A 20,061-nucleotide genomic window follows, 5' to 3' on the forward strand; every position below is an offset into this window, starting at 1 on the left:
ACTCCGCATAACGCCCCTTGCAAGCTCCGCATCCCCTTAGCGTAGTAAATGAAAAAGGGGCGGGGCTAAACCCAGCTCTTACTGTATTGTGCTGTGTTCTCCGGCAACCTTCGGGCGTAGCCAAAGAAGCTGCAGTGCTCCTTGCCGGCACTAGGGGTCCCTATTTGGCGCAAACTCTGGGCGGCGGCCCCGAAAATCTTGAACTCATCGTCCAGCAAAAAAAATAAATAAAAAAATCCGCTGCTGTTGGTGTCCGCAGAACTGCCTGACTGGAAAGAATGGGTCAGCCTTCCGTAAGGACCAAGCTTCCCGCTCCGAAGCCAGGCCGCGTATAGTGAAAGCCGCCGATGAAGCGACGGACGCACGTCGAGCTACGGAAAAGAACTGCAAGAGACGGGGCCAAAGAACAGGCACCCGTCGGGACAGGCGGGGTCCTTCGCAGAGCGTGTGGGGAAAGCCGGGGTCCTGTCGGCGGAGCCTGGGCGGATGAGGTCACTCTTTGTGGCGGCTGCCGTTGGCAAGATGGCGCCGGTGTTGGCAGAGAAGAAGCTGCTGGAGCCGGACGGGCCCATGGCCGCGGACCTCCCCAGCGAGGAGGAGGAAGGCCAGAGCCTCTGGTGAGCAGCCGGGCCCGGGCTTCGGACCGCGGGGGGCGGCTTTGGGGAGGCTGGGCGCGGGAGGGCAGGGCATCTTTCCCCTCTCGGGTGGGCCGGGTGGGGGCCGCCGCCGAGCTCGGCTCCAGCCAAGGCAGCCCCGGCGGCCCCTGCAGCCCGTTTGCCGCCCCCCCCGCTCCGTTTCTCCCGGTTCCCTCCTGGTGGGGGCCGGGCGGCTCAGCTCCGCCGCCCTTGGGAGGGGCGCCTCCTGCAGCTGAGCCGCGGGGGAGCTGCCCTGCCTGCCCGGGGGGGCGGGGGTGGGGTGGAGGGGCTGCTCCCGGCCCTTCTCTCCTTCCCTGCAGAGCCGAGGGTGGGCGGCAGCCTTTCCCCGGCCCGGCCCTGCTAGGTGCCTGGGACAACCACACCCATCCTCCGCGCTCTCCATCCCGCCCGGAGGGACCCTCGGTTGGGGCAGGTGGATTTCGCCTCGGGGGAGGGAGGGAGGGAGGGGGAAGCCTCTTCCCCCAAAAAGGGGCTCCTGGCGCTGCACCTTCCCTCCCTTTGGGGATGCCGAATGCTCTTTTTCCGAACCCCAAAGAGTCGCTGGAGGCTGGGAAGGTTTGAATGGCTGGCAGCCTCTGTTTCGGGCCTCTTTAAGAAGGATGCCTCCTGGTCTTAAAACCTTATCCTAAAATACCCGGAGTCTTAATCCTATGCAAAGTAAAGCCGACTCCTTCCAGCTTTGACACGGCAGTTGCGTCTCACTAGCGCTTTCTGTTTTTATCACTAGCATTTCCCCCCCTCCCCCCTTGCTTGGACGTCCTTCCAAATATAAGCAGCGTTCCGTTATTGTAGGATGCCCGGTTGGCGTTGCTTTCTGCTTTGGTTTCGGTAAACCGGTTATTTTAATTTTTTTATTTTATTTTTTTAATTCCATTTATATCCCGCCCTTCTCCAAAGACTCAGGGCGGCTGATTTTTATCTCTGATTTATCTCTGATTTTTATCCCTGATTTTTATCTCTGGGCTGCTCCGATAGTTCCTTTTGCAATGAACGCGGGCTAACCGTGGCTTGGGAAGGCAATGCATTCTGAATTCTTTTGAGCTGCCGTGCATTTTATTTTAGAAGGAGCAACTCTTACACACTGTTTTGTTTTGTTTTGTGACTCACTTCTATAATGTGTTGTGAAAGAATGCTCTAAAATATGTCAGACAGTGAGAATAAACCCTTTTGGTCTATGTCCAATATTTGGAATGTTTCTAAATATTAAACACAGGTCCAGGATTTTTTTGTTTGTTACAGTCACAATCATTTCTCTATAATTGAAACATTGCAGAGTCAAATACTTTAGCAGAGAAGAGTTGATTTTCTGCAAAAGGTAGAGTCAGCCCTATGAATCTTGGCACTTGAAATGACTGGTACCCAAGTCTGTGGGGAGCAACTTTCCATAATATATGCAATACAGAACCTTTAGTTCCTTATATATTTATTAAATTTGTATAGCTGTCCATCTCATGTTATGACATGTTTATAATGGTTGATCTCAGAAAACATAATATTGCACTGTTGATTCATGCTCAAAATCCTAGTATTAGTTCAACACTAATTCATAAAAGGTAGGCTTTTCCTCAATTTGTCTAAAAGGTTTTATGCTTGTAGTCTGGTATTATAAGGCCTAACTTGCTTGAATATAAATGTAAAGTATAAAAGCCAAGGGCTTAAATATTTATTTACTATATGGAGATGACATTTGGATACATGAAAACCACAGAAAGCAAAAAAAAAAAAAGCTGATTCATTTTTTAGAGGATGGGAACCTTCATTTCTGTTCTTTTGTCATTCATCCTGTTCTTTTGATTTGTATCATCTTTCATCCTTGACTAACAAGAATATTACTTCAATGCAGGTTATCAATATTGAGTGAAGTCTCCACCCGGTCAAGGTCTAAATTACCATCAGGCAAAAATATTCTTGTCTTTGGTAAGTATCAGTGAATAGCTATGGGAGGCTATTTGGTTCTCCAGAAAGGTTAACTGATGAAAGAAAAAAGGCCATTTAATTTAGACGAAAGCCTTTGTTGAGAAATTAAAATACATTAGCCAGGCTTCAGCTTGTCTTGTGTGCATTTTGTGACATAAGGCCTTTGATGCTGCTTACAGGCTTAATGGGTTTTTTCCCCCGGTTTTTCTTTTTGAGAAATAATGTTTCCTTTTTGAAGAGGAAAATGAAAGGTAATTGATATTTAACAAGTTAGAAAGTGGAAGAAGAAACGTACATCAGACTGTCACAGTAAGAGGTCTGGCTTTGTTTAGCTGTTCTGTAAAATGAAATGTTTCTTCAGCTCCTGTAAAGGTACATACAACTTGTCAATTCAAACACGTGACTTTTTTTTTAAAGACTATCTTCCTTTTCTTTCTTTGCAAATATACTGGCAGGTGATGATGGCTCTGGTAAAACTACCCTGCTGACTAAAATCCAAGGAGCAGAGCATGGCAAGAAAGGAAGAGGATTGGAATATCTGTACCTAAATGTCCATGATGAAGATAGAGATGGTAAAGTCCTTGTTTTACCTGTGTTTCTTTTCCCCAAAGTTCAAGGCCAGCTTATCTCAAAGATGTTATTGGATTGTGGAATGTAATTAATCAAGCCAGAGGTTTGATTATTTCAAGGTTTATTCTTTTCACTTTCTTTGTCTTGTTCATTCTCTTTCCTTTGGTACCTACATTCAGGCAATTAGCAAGGCATGCTATTCCCACCACAAAATAGCCCTTCTCATCATCTCTGTTAGCGCTTTTTTTGTGTGGAACGTACTACCTCCACTTTTCATTCAAGTCTGGTTTCTGTTCATTTCTCTATCCTATATACATTTTTTCAGAATCCTCCACAGCCATTCTCCTGATCCCATTGTTGCACCGTTTGTATAACCTGAAACCTTCCCTTCTGACATTCACTCATCCAGCTTTACTGATTTCAGAATTACCTGATCCTTTTGTCCTTTTTGCCTTGTGCATTTAAAATTGCCCGTCAGAATGCCTCAGCTGCCCTACTTTTTCTAAGCTTGTCCTCAGAATTCACCTTTGAAAAAAGCTGAGTTATTGCAGCATTTCCAAATCTGGTACACTTTGGATCATCCTTGTCTTCTGTGACCACAGTAAACACAAGCTGATCTAATTTAATTTCCCAAACTATTACTTGAATGGAAGGATACTTATGCATAAATAGTTGTGGTTTTGTGAATTTTGTGATGCAGTTCTCTAGTCATAAAGTATGTTAAAAACATACACGAGGAAGATGTCTGCCTCTGAATAGATACATTATTCAAGTCACAGGCATAACATTAAAGAAAAATTTCTTGCAAAAATCATGAATTGGGAAAAACACAGGCACTGGTGAAATGCCCATGGAACTTCTGAACCTTAATGTGGGGTTGAGAATGTATTCAAAGTGATGCAAATTGTAGCAATAAACTAAGAAAAAGGAAGCAACTGGAACCAGATTTATCCGTTTATCCAGATTTGTCCTTACCACTTTGGAAAGACCATCCTGGTATTTTTATGTTAAGAATGTCTGAAATAGCTGCACATTCTCATACTTACTCAGCTTCTGCTTCTCTCCTCTTTCTCTACCTCTCTGATGCTGAATTCTTGTCTGTGTACTTGGTGCTTTAGAAGTTGTCAGTGCCAAGCATGTTAATGGTGCTGTATCTTTTAATCTGAGAAGGATTTCTTACTTAAAAGGCTTTGTCTCCTTTGCAGATCAGACCCGCTGTAATGTTTGGATTCTTGATGGCGATTTGTATCACAAAGGCCTCTTGAAGTTTGCCGTGACCGCAGAATCACTGCAGGAGACTCTTGTAATCTTTGTGGCAGATATGTCTAGGCCATGGACTATTCTGGAATCCTTACAAAAATGGGCAAGTGTCTTGCGTGAACATATTGACAAACTGAAAATCCCCCCGGAGGAAATGAGAGACATGGAACAACAATGTAAGTTACCTGAGGCTGAGATTTCTTTAATGTCTGTGCATTTTGTTTAGAAGAGTGCCCATAACTATATTGAGCCAGGCCCAAAGCCCATGAACTAAGCACTGTCTACCCTACCAGTCTGCCTGCAGTTTGTGTTTGAGTAACTTTGGTTTAAACAGTATTGCTAATTATGTGGATTTTGTAACAGGGCATGTAATTGGTACTTGCTCATCTAATGAAGACTTGGTCATCTGGGGAAAGTAGGCTTGAAAATAATCAACATTCCTATTCCAGTTCAGTTAGATAAATGTTGGGCCGATATAGGTAGGGTAGCTTACATGAGTAACATTGCTGAGGTTTACTGTATCAATGAGGGCATAATGGCTTTGGCAGTGATGGTTCTTGAGTTAGTCACTGCAGAATTGCTTTGTTGATGAAATGGATTTGTTTTAAGCAGGACCGAGTCTCCAGAGTTCCATGACTTATAAGAAAAACGATGTAAGAATCTAAGTATCTTAAGCTAGAGCAAGCTTTCAAGTTGCTATCGTGCAATGCTGCTTCCCAAAGCTGCCTTTGTTGAGATTGAAGAGAATCTCCCCCCCCCCCCATTTGTGACAGAAGGAAGTCACACCAAGCTGGTGCCAAGGCTCCATGCATTTATCCTGATTTTCCAGGAAGTCATCTTCCGCTATCGATAGTCAAGTGTCATTCGATATTTGCCCGATACTAAATTTAGATCTCATTTTCCCTTCCCTATTTGCACGGCTGGGCTTCTCACTTTTTAATTTGTGCAAAATCTGCTGCGCAAACATTGCTTTTGTTCCAATTCTTTTGCAAAGCCCAATGAAAGTTTTTTCAGATTGCTATTTCTTTGCACAGGTAGACCTCAGCTTAGGATGGCAATTTTTATGAGCCACAATTTTTGTGGCTAAATGAAAGATTTGTCAAGTGAGTTTGGCCTCATTTTACGACTTTTCTTGCCACAGTTGTTGAGCGAATCTTTGCAGTTGTTAAACACTAGTAACACAGTAGTTGTTAAATGAACCCAGCTTCCCTATTGCCTTTGCTTGTGAGAAGGTCACAAAAGATGATCACATGACTCTGGGCTACTGCAACCCTTGTGGATATGAATCACTTGCCAAGCGTCTGAATTTTGATCATCGAAATTTGACACTGGGGGATGTTGCAAGAGTCCTAAGTGTGCAAAATGGTCATAAGTCACTCTTTTTGTGCTGTTATAACTTTGAACAGTCACTAAATGAACTGTTGTAAGTTCAGGACTGCCTGTATTAGGAAAGTGGGCACTTTTCAAATGAGATTATTTCTGGGTCATTTTGTTGACTAACCAAGATGCTTTGCTCCTTCCTCCAGAAACTAGTCCCCTTCCTAAAGACCAGCTTCCATTTAACAATGTGCACTGCTTTCCAACCTTTACAGTTGCAAAGGATTTTTATAGATTGGGTTAGCAATATAGTGACAAGCGCTTAGCCTCTTTAAACTGACCTGCCTAGATTGTTTGTAAAAGCTAAAGGCATTATATCAGCAAAGAGCGGTGAGGTTTATTGTATTAGAAGAAAACAACAGGTGGTGTTTAGATCTGTATTTTCACCACACATTTTAATCACGTGCTTACCAAATCAGACGTAAAGTTTTACTTTTAGAGAGGTGGCAGAATCACCTTTCCTCTTCTAGAAGGGTGTATCTGGCTATTTTGCAAATAATATAATAATAATAAGTTGGAAGGGACCTTGGAGGTCATCTAGTCCAACCCCCTGCTAAGGCAGGAAACCCTATACCATTTCAGAGAAATGAGTGTCCAGTCTCTTCTTAAAAATGTCCAGTGTTGGAGCATTCACCACCTCTAATATGACTCTTGTAAAATGTAATGATTATTGCCATTGCTCTGTGTTTAGTTTGTCTCTCGCTTAATGACTGCCCTGTTTTAAGGATCAGTCAAGGTCACACTGGCACTGAAAAAGTAATGACCAATCCTTACGACTGTTACATTGTCGCACGGTCATGTAACCGACATGTGGACGCTTCACAGCTGGGTTCCAACAAGCAGAGACAATCTAGACATTGAGTCATGGCAACTGAGCTTCTTTTCTTTTTTGGTTTGAAAAGTTTTGCTGCTTAGTCAAGTAGCTTCTTCAGTCTGACCGAAGAAGTCTTTGGATAAGCAGTGAAACATTTCAAATCAAAAAAGAAAAGTCCAGTTGCCATAACTCAGTTTTCAGACAATTCTACCTGGATGATTGAGTATCTTCAAGAAGAGACAATGGAAAAACTTGTAATATGATTGCAAGTCTCAGTCACATGATGTCTTGCTTATCAACCACGTTGCTTAGTAACAGTTGTAGGTCCCAGTTGTGGTCAGTTAGTGAGACTTAATTGACACGAAATGAATAGGTTGTTAAAGTGCACCTTGTGAAGTCACTTGATTGGTTTATTTACAATTTATTTCAACATTTGAAGAATTTTAACAGAATACACTGAGTTTCAACTTACTGGTTGACGTATCTTCTAAATTGCTTTTCTGAGAATTATTTCAAAAACATAATGATGAATTTTCACTTCCTCAAAGCTCTCTTCATGCATTTTGCATTAAATTGAATGAGGCTTGTCCTGAAGATTTAGGAACTGCAGTGATGAAAATCTTGTGCATGGCGTTGACCTGGTAGAAAGCCACTGTCCAAAATCGAATCACAACATTTTGTTTATGTGTGACACACATATATGCGGTTCAGTGATGATCATGATAATGGTTGATTTATTTAAAAAAAAAACACAACTGGGGCTATGGAATTCTGAAGGTCCGTCAAGGAGGAACTCAAAGTGATGGAAATTCAGTCGAGAATCATTTAAAAATCTAAAATTGTTAGAATAACATTGTGAGTGTGTCATCAGAATTTCTATTCCAAACATTTGGGCACTGTCATCCTTTTCAAGGAGTATATTCTGGCAAGCACCTTCCACTACTTGACATCAACACCTCTGGCCTCAATGTGAGACTGAGCTCATATTATGCTGTTGGTGGAAAAAAAATCCTTAAGGTTTCCAAAGTGTATCACTTGAGTTCATCAAACCCATAAATAATTTCAAGTATAGTGGATTAAAGAACCCCGTTCTTCTGCCAAGAAGCACGTGCTTTGGATTGTATCCTATTTATATGGGAACTTAAATGTCTGTTAGAGCAGAAGAGTGTCTGCCTCTGGAATTTTGCAAAACACACAGTCATTACTGTGTGTTCCCTGGATGTGGTAATGATTGTTGTGTATCTGTGCCTGAGCTGAAATGAAAGTTTCCAAAGCTATTGAAAAACGCAAGAAGACAAACAGTTCTTCCATAGAAGGAAGGAGTTGTTATCTTAGCTAAGGAAAGAGTCACATAAAACAGCTGGAGCAAGACTTGCCATAAGTGAAAGCTTTGGTCTTTTTTTTCCTTTACCCCAGTTGCTCAGAGTTGTATGCGGGTGACATACAAATTTAATAAATAAATGCAGTTGTGTATAGGTGCCTCTTTTTAAAATATCAGCTCTTTCAATGTTTAGCAGTTTAGAGATGAAGCCTTTGGCAAGATGCAAATGTTTGACTTTCTCGGCTGTTGGTAAAGCAAAATTTGACTTCAAGAATATTGAGAATAAATTGAGCTAAAATTCCACACAAAGGAATTTCAGTGACTAAGATGCTCCATTTGTGCTGATGGAGTTACCAATAAATTTGCATCCCCATTTGATGTTGCACTTACTATTTGGGGCATTTTTCTTCTAAGGCAAGATATTCTTACATATTATCATGTAGATTGTAGAAGATCTCATTAAATAGAAAGGATGGTATTTTTTGGAAGGGTATTGTCCACCAACCTTGAAAATATGCTGCAGCCATTGGGATATGAAGTGTAAAACCTAGCAGTAAAGTTTTTGAAAGCCTATTAAAAGAAGCCTTGTTTTCTGCACTTCAGGTCTTTTGAATTTTTAATATGTTAAATTCCTGTAGGGTTTCCTCTTCCAGGAACTCTGGCAGAGATACAGCTGTTTTTTTTCCCTTTAGTTTCTGAGGTAGTTACTGAGAAAAACCTTAAAATAATGAAGCATTGAAATTTTAGAATGAGCTACACACATCCATTTTTGGAAAACGTTTTTTATGCTTTGAAGAAAAACTGCTTTTACATCGTGAAGGGTTCTTGGAGACCTAGAAGATGAAGTGGGATAACCGGTAAATGTATTAAAACTATTCTGAGGGAAAAAAAGTGATGGTGTTTTAAACTTTTTTTTTTTTACAAGCAGGTGCTGTATTCTAATTTTTGCTCTTTAATCTCAAACAATACCTGTTTGTTATAAAAATATTTGAAACAGTACCTAGCTTTTAAGATAAAAGACATTTTATGTTTTGTTGTAGTTGTGAAGATTTTTCAAGAATATGTAGAACCGGAAGGAGGTTATCAGGGGTCCCCACAAAGAAGAGGTCCATCAGGGCAAGATGAGGAGAATATTGCCCTCCCTCTCGGAGAGAATGTGCTGACTCACAATCTTGGGATCCCTGTAGTGGTAGTTTGCACAAAGGTAAGCTTGAAGTCCCACTCATTGCCAAAAAAAACCCCACAACCTTTATACAATGGAATTGAATCTTGTTACTTCAAAGAATGAAATCTGATTTGCGGGGAAGATGATTTTATCCTTCCTTCCTTCCTTCCTTCCTTCCTTCCTTCCTTCCTTCCTCCCTCCCTCCCTCCCTCCCTCCCTCCCTCCCTCCCTCCCTCCCATTTTTTTAACATCTTACCTATTGGTAACCATACCTTGAGCACTTTTGCATATTCTTTTGGATTTCAATAACTGTCATGTTTCCCATTCTATTCTTTTTTCTCCAGGCTTCCCTTTTGTATATGCTAATTTTAGATTTTGGATTTTAGCTGAAGTGTGATAAATAGCAATATATTTTTGAATTGGATAACGCTGCCGTGGGTGCAACGTTTTTAAACCGAAAAATATTGGAGGATGATGATGATGTGTGTTTTTATTTGTGTACATTGCCCTGAATCGTGTGTTGATTGGGTAGCTGTACGAATGGACTAAATGACTAAACATAATTGAAACTTTCCCCTTAATAGCTTCAAATTTTGCTCTGAACGTTGATTTACGCAAAAGTCTGTCTGCTGCACTCATTTTGTTGTGTGGCAGACTTTCTGAACTCTTGAGATTCCTTTGATTTTTTTTTCCAGTGTGACGCAATGAGTGTGTTAGAAAAAGAGCACGACTATAGGGAAGAACACTTTGATTTCATTCAGTCGCATATTCGTAGGTTCTGCTTGCAGTGTATCCTTTTTCTTAAGCCGAAGTGGTGTATTAAAGCAGTACTTTATAAACTGAAACAGTGTTCAATATGAATCCAGTTCTGTTCTTTCTTTTGTTTCCACTATTGAAAAACAGTCACATCTATATTTTATTTCCATTTCATTCATTTCACGAGCACATATTTTAAGTTTAAAACCACAAAGGCCAGCATTTTCCATTTTCTTGGTTATGATGAGGTTTTGTATTTCCAGTAACGGCTGGTAAATTAACACAAGTTTTAGATGTTCTGTATCTAGCAATCAACAGTACAATCCCATGAAAGTTGACTCTTGAGAAAAATCTTGCTGCTCTCCTGGATTCCACCTGCCAGATTAGCCTGCTACTGTCTGCTCTTAAGGAGAACATTCTCGGTGTCACATTTATAGGATTATGCTGCAAGTACAATTAGTTAATTGGTGTATTACGTTTATGTTAATAAATTAATTTGGCTACAAAACAATACGGCTCCTTTAGGAATAGTTGTATATTTCTTTAAACTTCTTTAACCTAATTATAATAATTTTTGAGTCTGAAAGCTTTTTAACATGTTCATTTCTGTATTGTACTAACTCCTTTCCTTGGGCTTAAAATTAAAAGGATGGACTGTTTCAAACCATGAACATTTGGGCCCATTATCATCAGTGCACAGCAAATAAACATAATGGCGTGGTGGTAAGGTGTTCGACAGGTGACCATGTTTAGCTGTTGTGCTACTCTCACAAGGGTGCTCTGGGAAAAGAGAAAGCAACAACATGCTCTCTTGCATTTCTGACATAAAGGCAGGGTATAAATTTAGCAACTATATCATTTAGAAACAGGTACTTACTTTTGAGATACTTAAATGTATACATTTAGCACTTGAAATTCACTACTCTGCTTGGAATTTTCCTTAAATGAAATGAATAGATGGAGCAGCCTTGATCTATACATCCGTTAAGGAGGAGAAGAACCTTGACTTGTTATATAAGTACATTGTACATAAAAAATACGGCTTTCACTTTGCAACCCCTGCCTTAGTGGTAGAAAAGGACGCAGTTTTTATGTAAGTTGAAGGGCAAAGTAAGACGCATCGAAAGGCTACTTTAACTAAAACACAGTATTTTCCTGGCAGAGGGGGGCCCGGGGTAGATGAAACCTAAAAGATGCAAAATATTTGTCTCAACTATAATAGAAATCAATCTTGAGTAATATTGTCTGGATGGGATTTCATCCTATTTTTAAAAAAGAGCTCTGGTGGCACATTGGTCAGAGTGCAGTATTACAGGCTAATTCTGCCCACTGCCAGGAGTTTGATCCTGACCAGCTCAAGGTTGACTCAGCCCTCCATCCTTCCGAGGTCAGTAAAATGAGGACCCACTTAGACAGGGCTATAAAGCACTGTCAATCGGTATACAAGGCTAAGTGCTATTGCTAAGTGCTATAATAATTTGAAGAGCACCAGTTGGGGAAATATACATAGTTTTCCTGCTTTGTGTAGACTTTGGTAATTTCCTGGGATTGGCCTTTACTGGCTAGCATTTCATCTTCATGTCTTTGGCTGTTTTTGAGGAATGTACCTCGTCTCTAAGATCCCTCTTCTTTCTGCCTTCCAGAATTTCCTTTGAAAATTCTGTTGAATTTCAAAAGAGGGTGGCGTGATCTCCCACAATGGCGATAAGCACTGAAATCAGCTTCATTTATTTTAATCATGAAATAAAACTTCCCAGTATCCAGAACCTCTTGGTTCAACCCATGCGTGTAATAATTTCATTCACTGCAGCCCTTGTCTCCTCCCTACCCATCAGATAAATTGTCTGCCTCAATCTACAAGTGTCTCTTTTCATGGGAAATAAAAAGGCAAGCAAATCCGACATTTGTGCGTGCATTTCTGAACAAGGATGTCCTTGCATGAATGGTAATTCTTTCTCTAGACCTGCTGGCTGGGACAATGAAAAGAAAATTGCAATCCTGCATGAGAATTTCACAACAGTGAAACCAGAAGATGCATACGAAGACTTCATTGTAAAGCCACCTGTAAGAAAGGTACAGCTACTTTGAACTCTTGCCACATTATCCTACCTGTGAAGCTGCTGGTCATTGTTACTGAAATTCATATTTTAAATTACAGCAAGGATGCTGAATCTTTCGTTTGGCACCAGTAATTTGGAATAATGAATCTGCTAACTATTCGCTTATGAAATACTTTGAGAAGTGCTGCTTGGAACTCCATTGACTAACAAAGAGCGCTTAGATTAAAGAGAATGCTACTTTTTGCTCCAGGCAAGGGGTTGCATTTTGGTATGGAAAAGCCCAGAATAAAATGGCTTGGATCCAACTAATCATGAGTGGAAGAGTGTTCTGAGACATAGAAGGGCTTCTGAGGACACCTTTCCCCTGCCTCAGGCACAGAATTTTGCAGGAGGAAGCCAGAAGGCAGTTCCTTCTCAACTGCCAAAGTTTATCAGCCTGGCAGCCATCTTTTACCCCATCAGCATTTAACACATGCAGGCCGTTGCTGCTTGTGTCCATGCAGTCTAAAAATGCTTATCCAGAAGTGGGAGTTGGTCCTTACAGTTCCTAATCTGGCAGCAGATCAAGGAAATGATTACTCCTTAGCTGTATCTGAGGAAGTCAAGTCTCTCTGTGCAGTAAGAGAAGCCGTTGGCTTCTTTTGCATATGGCGAAAAAGGGATTTCCCAAGACGGATCAATGTGGCACCCCTTTTCTTTCTACATTAAATGAGGGGGTGTCATTTGCAACAGATTGTCCTTGCAGTGTCCATAGACCGTCTCCGAGCCATCCTACTATCTGTGTTGATCTCAGCCAGAGTGACTGTTCAGCAGGACTTCTCCTAACCCTAAAACGCCGTGCTAAGAAAGGAAGAAGAAGGGAAGGTGTTAACCACAGCCAGACATTTGGATGCGATTCTCCTCTTCCTGCAGTTTCCAGTTTGGGTGGAGGGGGGCAGGTCTAACTTTGTAAGGGTGGGAGGAACACTTGTGTATTGCTTCTTTCCGTGTGTATTTTTTCTAAGATCCAAACAGGTGCGCACATCCAGACCTCTTGCGTTTATTACACCAGATGTCGAGCTGTACAATAATCCCTCTGCCCCCTCCCCCGTGACTGATCTTAATGGGGAATAATTTAAGATAACTGAACATCTGTTGGTGAGAAACACTTTTTTTTTCTTTTTGTTTTCCTTGTCAGTTAGTTCACGATAAAGAGTTTGCAGCAGAAGATGAGCAGGTCTTTCTGATGAAGCAGCAGGTGAGCAAAAAAAAAGCTCTATTCTGTTTTTGCTTGTCTCTGGTGCTTAGGATATTTTAAAACAGGTGTATGCATCATGAGGCTTTGGGCAGCCCCCTAATTCTCCCCCCCCTGCCCGCTCCCTCTTTGTAGCCTTTTGCATCCCCTTTTGATCACAGTTGCAGAAAACCATCTTCATGGTTTGCTGGCAGCTAAAGCTCCAAACATTTTAACCTACACCTAACAATAATCTCCTTTCTCAAATTAGAAGAAGAATAACATCTTGGTCTTTTCCACAGAGCATCAACTGCTTTGCATTATTATCTTACAACTACAGACCTGAATCCTCCACTTTTTCCTGTGATAATAAGTGTTCAATGAATCCCCAGTAAGCAGAATCCTTGCCAGAAAGACCAGGCTGTAAAGCTCCAAGAGAGAAAAATAATTCCCAGAGCTTATGCAGAGCGAAAGCGTAGCTTTCTCTGTTTTGCAGGGTGTTTTTCTCTCAAAACAGTTCCCGGAATTGTAGTTCTCTGATGTAGTGAAAGAGATTAGTGTGGGGTTTCTCTAGTTTGTGGCTGAAATGCTGCTCTTTTTTCCTTTCAAACTAGTGACTCTGATTCACTTTTATCAGACATATATAGCATAGGTGCACAATATACAATCACCCTGATTTTGCTGAAGACATCTTATCACTTTCCTTCACTGTTGACTATTGTCTCCTAATTGGCCCTAAGTCACCCAGTCAGCTTTTATTCCTAAGGCTGCTTTTTTATTGCACACTTGATCAGTAGATTGAGTTACAGCCACCTCACCCCTCCTCTTTAACAGTATAAAATCTCAGTAGGACAAAAAAGGCTTTCTAAAATATAATGGTGTGTTGGGCGGCTTTGGATAATCAGCTGACAGGGCTGTGACTTTTCTTTCAGTCGTTCCTTGCTAAGCAGCCGGCAACCCCTACCAGAGCTTCTGTAAGTACATAGTTAACATTTGTTACGTTCCATAAGGCAGTATAATCAGATAAGAGAGAAGAATATTAAGAGTAATCCACAATTGAACGTCTTGGGAATGTGAAATTTTTTAAACAAACGATTGCACTGCAGCAAGTAAAATTTGTATTTTATTACTGGCTTCAATTTGTTGTATGCAGCTTTCAAAAATCATAACTCGGGAAAGGTATATTTAAAAAAAAAGATGACATCAATAAACTATATCTTGTTGCCTTTTATTATTGTCCAGGAATCTCCAGCTCGTGGTCCTTCTGGCTCACCCCGGCCACAAGGCAGGACAGGCCCTGCCACAGTCCCTAGCGCCTCGCCAATAGCATCGGTCAAGAAACCAGATCCGGCTATTAAAAGTATGCAGTTCACCTTAGAATGTTTTGTTTTGAACTTTTCCTTGGGTGTAGCGTTTTATGGTCTGTCAGTTGAAAGGCTATGGGGATATTTGGAAAGTTTTTTTGTGAACTGCCACATTGATCCTTAGCAGGTACAATGAATGAAACTTGCCATTGTAAAAAATGTGGAAGAATCTCTTAAATGTAATTTCTTTTTTTTAAAAGAATATGTTTTTTAATTAAAGCATTAAAAAAACACCCAAGTCTCACCTCTGGTTTTAATACTACAATGGATATGAGATTTAATAATTGGAGGTGTATGTTCATAATAAATCCATGCCCAAGGAAGAAGATAAAAACATTTTAGAAAAGCTAAGATGTTTTTGGAACAGTAGTGGATCTATAGCTAGAAAAGGCAGCGCACACACACACACACACACCCAAACGTATCTAAGCTTATGTTACTCAAATACATAGTTAACCACTAAAACTAATAAAATAGTATGTTTTGATGAAGATATGATTTTATTTAAAAGCCAGGTTCTAGACTTCCCTTAGGCCCGGAAGCCATCTGGGTGATCTTGGACAAGCTAACCCCTTCTTAGCCCAAATCAGCATTGGCCGTTGCGACAACAACGCCCTTGTCGCATCATGCGCCGATGGCTTTTCTGCAAGAAGTTGCCCTAATGCAAAAAGAAAAGGACTTTGCAATGAAATGGGCAACAAGAAGATCATTGTCTGTTGAACAAACAAACACACACACACACACAATTTTGCAGGATCTAATCTGAGCCGGTCACGGGCCAGAGGTTTAGTCTTCCGAGCTTCCAGACTCGAACTGGTGCCCATCCTCAGGGACCTTCTCTCTCACCAGAGTGTAGCATTCTGCTCTCGGTGACCGACACAGATTGAGTCCTGTAATATTATTCTGGGACACGTATATTTGCCTTTGCACAAAATTTTCCATATAGTAAATCTTTGACATCGGAAAGACACCAGCGTGGCGGGTTTTCTTCTTTTATTCCCCAGGTTCTCTCTTGAAAGTCCATTTCATTCATTCTCAGCATCCCACCTTTGCCCACTTTCAATATTTGCCTCTTTCTCCTCAGACAACGCCGCAAGCGAAGGGGTGCTGGCCAGTTTCTTCAATAGCCTCTTGAGTAAAAAGACAGGTCCTCCGGGGAGTCCTGGCGCAGGAGGAGGAGGAGTGCAAAGCGCTGGCAAGAAATCAGGTACTGTCCAAAAGAAGCCATTTCTCCTAATTTAATTGGGCCCGTTTACGCGTAAGACTTAGTAATCTGTGGTTTGAATTTGCTCGTGTTAAAAGAAGGCCAGAATGCGGGTCTTAAATCAGCCATCTTCCCCTCTCTCCCAATGTGATTGAAGAAATCTTCCCCCTGTTTTGAGTTGAGGGCAGAGGGCAGCATGTCCACTTGATCCCATAATCTTCCCTTAGGTTCATCCGGGGTTTTTTTGTTTTTGTTTTTAGCAACTGTCATAAAGGTGAGACAGTTGCCAAGCATCTAAATTTTGATCACGTGACCCTGGGGATGCTGCAGTGGTTGTAAGTGTGAAAAACGATCCTAAGTAGCTTTTTTTTTGATGCTGTTGAAAGAATCTGGAAGAGAAATGTTATCCTTGAATGTTTGGAATCTAGCCAACTGGCACGTGATTCTGGGAGCACTATTTATTAAATTTATATGCTGCCCACCGCACCTTCCTGTGACTCTAGGCAGCTTACAGCGTTGCAAAAGCAAGTAGAAAACGTTAAAAACAGAGATTAAATAAGTGAAACATTAAAATACAAAAGGGTAGGATCTTTGTCTTCGTCCACCAATCACCTCTGGTGTGGAATGCCCTCATTGGAGCCCCAGGCCAAACAGCAGAGCCACGGTTTGGGTTTGGTTTTTTTCCCCCCCGAAGGCCAAGAGATTAGTGTGGATCTCACCTTGACAGAGGTAGGCAACCTTGGCTCTTTTATGACTCGTGGACTTCAACTCCCAGAATTCCTGAGCCAGCCATGCTGGCTCAGGAATTCTGGGAGTTGAAGTCCACGAGTCATAAAAGAGCCAAGGTTGCCTAACCCGTGTTAGACCATGTTAACAGATCTGTGCTTGCGAGCTGTTTCTCAATATATGTTGGGTCCACACTGAAAACTACATAGCTTAGGCTCCGACTTTCTTAAGAGACCACTTTTCTCGATAGGAATGTCTGCAAAGGAAGCTCGGAAGAGCAGAAAGAAGGCTTAGGGCTGATTTTCTGCATCCCATGTACTGTGTCTTCCTTTTTTACAGGGCAAAAAACTGTTTTGACGAATGTCCAAGAAGAGCTGGATAGAATGACTCGCAAGCCAGACTCGGTAGTAATGGCTAACTCCTCTCCGACAGAGAACGAAGCTTGAGAATCCTTGAACCTCCATATGTAAATGACCAAATAGTGATGTACATTGACCCGATAACACCAGGAGCCTCCTGCCGTGGCAGATGCTGTTTTTTCTTGGGGGAAATGAAATTTAACCTTCATTGGCTTGTCCCAGTGCCAAGTGCACATTCAGGAAGTTTTGCGTCTAAATTTCCTCTGTTTTACGATAACCATTTTAGAGTTTAAATAGGGCATTTCTCTTAATTTGGTTGCAAGCAATAGGGAGAAGAAGCGCACAGAAGCAAGAGGTGGAGTTCCTGCTGAAAAGCCACGAGCTGCCGCTGGCACGGAGGAAAGCGCCAAGTCCTCTCTCTATCCAAGTTAACTGGAGTTGGCCATGAAAATGCGTAACTCTTGTTTGTAGAGGGTGCAGTGTGGCAGAATGTTGGCTGGATGACGAGTGTACAAAATGCAGTGTTTTGAAAGCGTAGAGAAAAGGCCTGATCAATAGAAGTGAAAAAGCACGTTGGATGTAAATCAGATAATCATGTTGGGGAAAAATAAAATAAATGCCTTTACAATTGGGAAAACAGAAATCACGAGCATCATGGGAACTATTCCAATGGCATTTTTTTTCCAGTTCTAATAAGAAGATACATAAAATACGGTGGGTGCTCTTTTTGTCATAACTGACATGGGGAGAAACTTGTTCAGACCAAGTGCCTGGCACAGTGTGAGATGTGTCTTCTCGAAGGTGCTTGAACCTCTTGTGCACTATTGTACAAACAGTATCTGTTTATTTTATTTTATTTTTTTTATTTTAACCCGGTAACTTTGATAGCTGGGTTGAATTTTGCATCCTTTTTTTCCCCCTGATAACTTTTGCTTTCTTTTCTTTTCTTTTTCTTTTTAAATACCAAACATCTGGCCTGGTTAAGAGGAACGAGTGACATGTCATTTCTCTGTAATGAAATGGAAACGCAAATCTTTCTTTTGTATCCAAGATTTAATTGCAAAGGTCAACACTGATTTCTGCCTTAAGGTTTTAAAACCCCTGTGGTGAGTTTGGGGTAGCCTCCAAAATTCTTGTTCCAGATTGGATTAAACAAAGGGTTGTAGGTATTATACGCAGGAAAAAAAAATACAGACATATGTGACTTCATTACATTTGTGCTTTACCCCTTCGGTGTTGCCTTTTCAATGTGGAAATAATTTTGACGGTTGGCCCCCGTTGCTGCTTATTGAGTTCCCATAGCCACTTGGGAGTAAGATTCCCACAGTTAACCGAAATGGCACTTTTGAGTTTCTGTACAATTTATTTGACAGAGAAACACTAACTTATTTGTACCAAACTTGTTTGTAAGCAACACATTGGAGGGATATACCACCATATGGATTATGCAGAGTTTTACTTTGTATTGATAAACGGTTTTTGTGTTACGTTAAATCTTGTTTCTGAATAGAACAACCCTAATATTTATATACCTATATCTATATATATTGTTATATATACAAAATAAATTGACCACTAACACATTACTGGATGTAATTTCAACCCACGTGTTGTAGAGAGAGGCCATTTCTCTTTGTTTTTGTAAGTCTGTCTAATGCTAGCTAGAAAACTAAGAGTATTTACTTGCATTAACATAAAAGTATGTTTACTTATGTCAGTTACATTTTTTTTTTAACAATACACGTTCAAATACATTATAAAACTCAGTTTTGCCGATTGTTACCTGGCTCTTAAACTGAGAAGTTGTGATCAGGGAATTTGGTTTGTGTTTTAGCTGCCATTACAAGCCAGCATAGGCTTTGCTATATTATAAAACTAGCCTTGTGCCATCCCAGTAGTAATAATTCAATCTTCCTTATGGCAGCGCCTTTAAGTGCATCCTATTTAGTAACTACAGTTTTGGTGCCATTTATACATGTAGAACCAGTGAGCGTATTGAGATGGTTGAATTCATGCTTGGATCTAACAGGTGAAGTGTAACAACTTTTTTTTGATGGGTTGGCTGTTCCCAAGATGATTATGGAAGCTGGATGATACAATTGAATTCTAGAAAATAAAAACTTAAAATCAAACTGGGTATGGGGGAAACACAACAAATTATTTGCTAATGTTCTAAGAGCGCTAGTTAGGTCTCAAAGTCCAACCGGTCTTATTGAAATTTTTGTCATGCACCAAGATAATTTACTTAGTATATGAAAACTGTAGGCAACCGGATTTTTTATTTGCATAAAATGAATGTTGCATTTGCTAAACAAAAAGCTAATAGCATATTACTTCCCAGTTCTACAAAAGATCTTTGGGACTCAGAATTTGGAACGCTCCTCACCCCACCCAAACTCTTCCACTTTGCAAGTGAATGCTCCTAGTTTTTCAAAAGAAGGAGACTGTAAGTGATGTAATGTTTGTCAGTTGCCAAAGTCTAGCAACTTTGGAAAGCTGCACCATTGTCTTTTCTGGTGTTCTCAAGCATTAGAACCAAAGGCCAAATGCAAAACAGCCTTTATGTTTAAAACTACCATTAACTTTATTTTCAGGATTCACTTTTGTGGAAGACTGTTAGAATTACTACATGACTATATTTATATTGCATATAATAATTGCATCTGCTGTTCACATTTAAACTAAAGTTAATAATATATTGGACTTGAAGATAAGGCAAATATAAATCAGTTAAGGATTGGCCCGCCATCAAAATTTTTGTTTTATGCTGCTTGATTTTTAAGTTTGCACTTCTATTGGCATTTTAAACCTCGTTTAAACAGAACTTGTACGTATTTTATTTAATTTAACACATTGAAAGTGACTGAACTTAACCATGCCCACGCTGTAAATGAAAGTTCACTCTCGTGTATTCAGTTTATTGGATGTTTTTAACTTTTCAATGGAGACTGCAGATGTATCCAGCACAACCCCTAGTCCATTTGTATGGCTTTAACCAGGTGCAGTCCTGTGGAACCTTGCTTTCTAGTGCTGGCGAAAATGAGGACATGTCTTTAACGGCTTCAATAAACACCAACCAAGATGACTTACTTGTGTTGAGTCACCTTTGTTTTTTTTGTTTTTTTGGCAAGGTGTGGGCCATTTTGAAGAATGATAATTTGAAGCAAATGGCGTTTCGAACTCTAGCTACAGATACATGTCTAGATTGACTAGCTTTTCCTTACGGCGGGTAAATTTTCTTTAAGCTTTTTGCTGAGAATGTAGAAAGGACTTTAGCTAAGCAGCCGAACAACTGAGAA

At 40.7% G+C, this 20,061-nt stretch overlaps 1 protein-coding gene across 1 annotated transcript; it reads left to right on the forward strand.

Annotated features, from left to right (window-relative positions):
* Positions 1 to 486: 486 nt before the first annotated feature.
* On the forward strand, positions 487 to 19,847 carry DYNC1LI2 (dynein cytoplasmic 1 light intermediate chain 2; the record flags this gene model as incomplete). The annotated part of the gene is made up of 13 exons (XM_081336100.1): positions 487 to 617; positions 2,500 to 2,573; positions 3,029 to 3,145; positions 4,349 to 4,579; positions 8,956 to 9,119; positions 9,776 to 9,869; positions 10,794 to 10,929; positions 11,798 to 11,909; positions 13,074 to 13,133; positions 14,042 to 14,083; positions 14,352 to 14,469; positions 15,558 to 15,680; positions 16,743 to 19,847. The coding sequence occupies 13 exons, from the start codon at positions 487 to 489 to the stop codon at positions 16,847 to 16,849; spliced, it is 1,509 nt and encodes a 502-aa protein (XP_081192226.1). The 3' UTR covers positions 16,850 to 19,847.
* Between the last annotated feature and the right edge of the window lie 214 nt (positions 19,848 to 20,061).

Source organism: Vipera berus (assembly GCF_964194415.1).
Source record: "Vipera berus genome assembly, chromosome: 10".
Lineage (NCBI taxonomy): Eukaryota > Metazoa > Chordata > Lepidosauria > Squamata > Viperidae > Vipera > Vipera berus.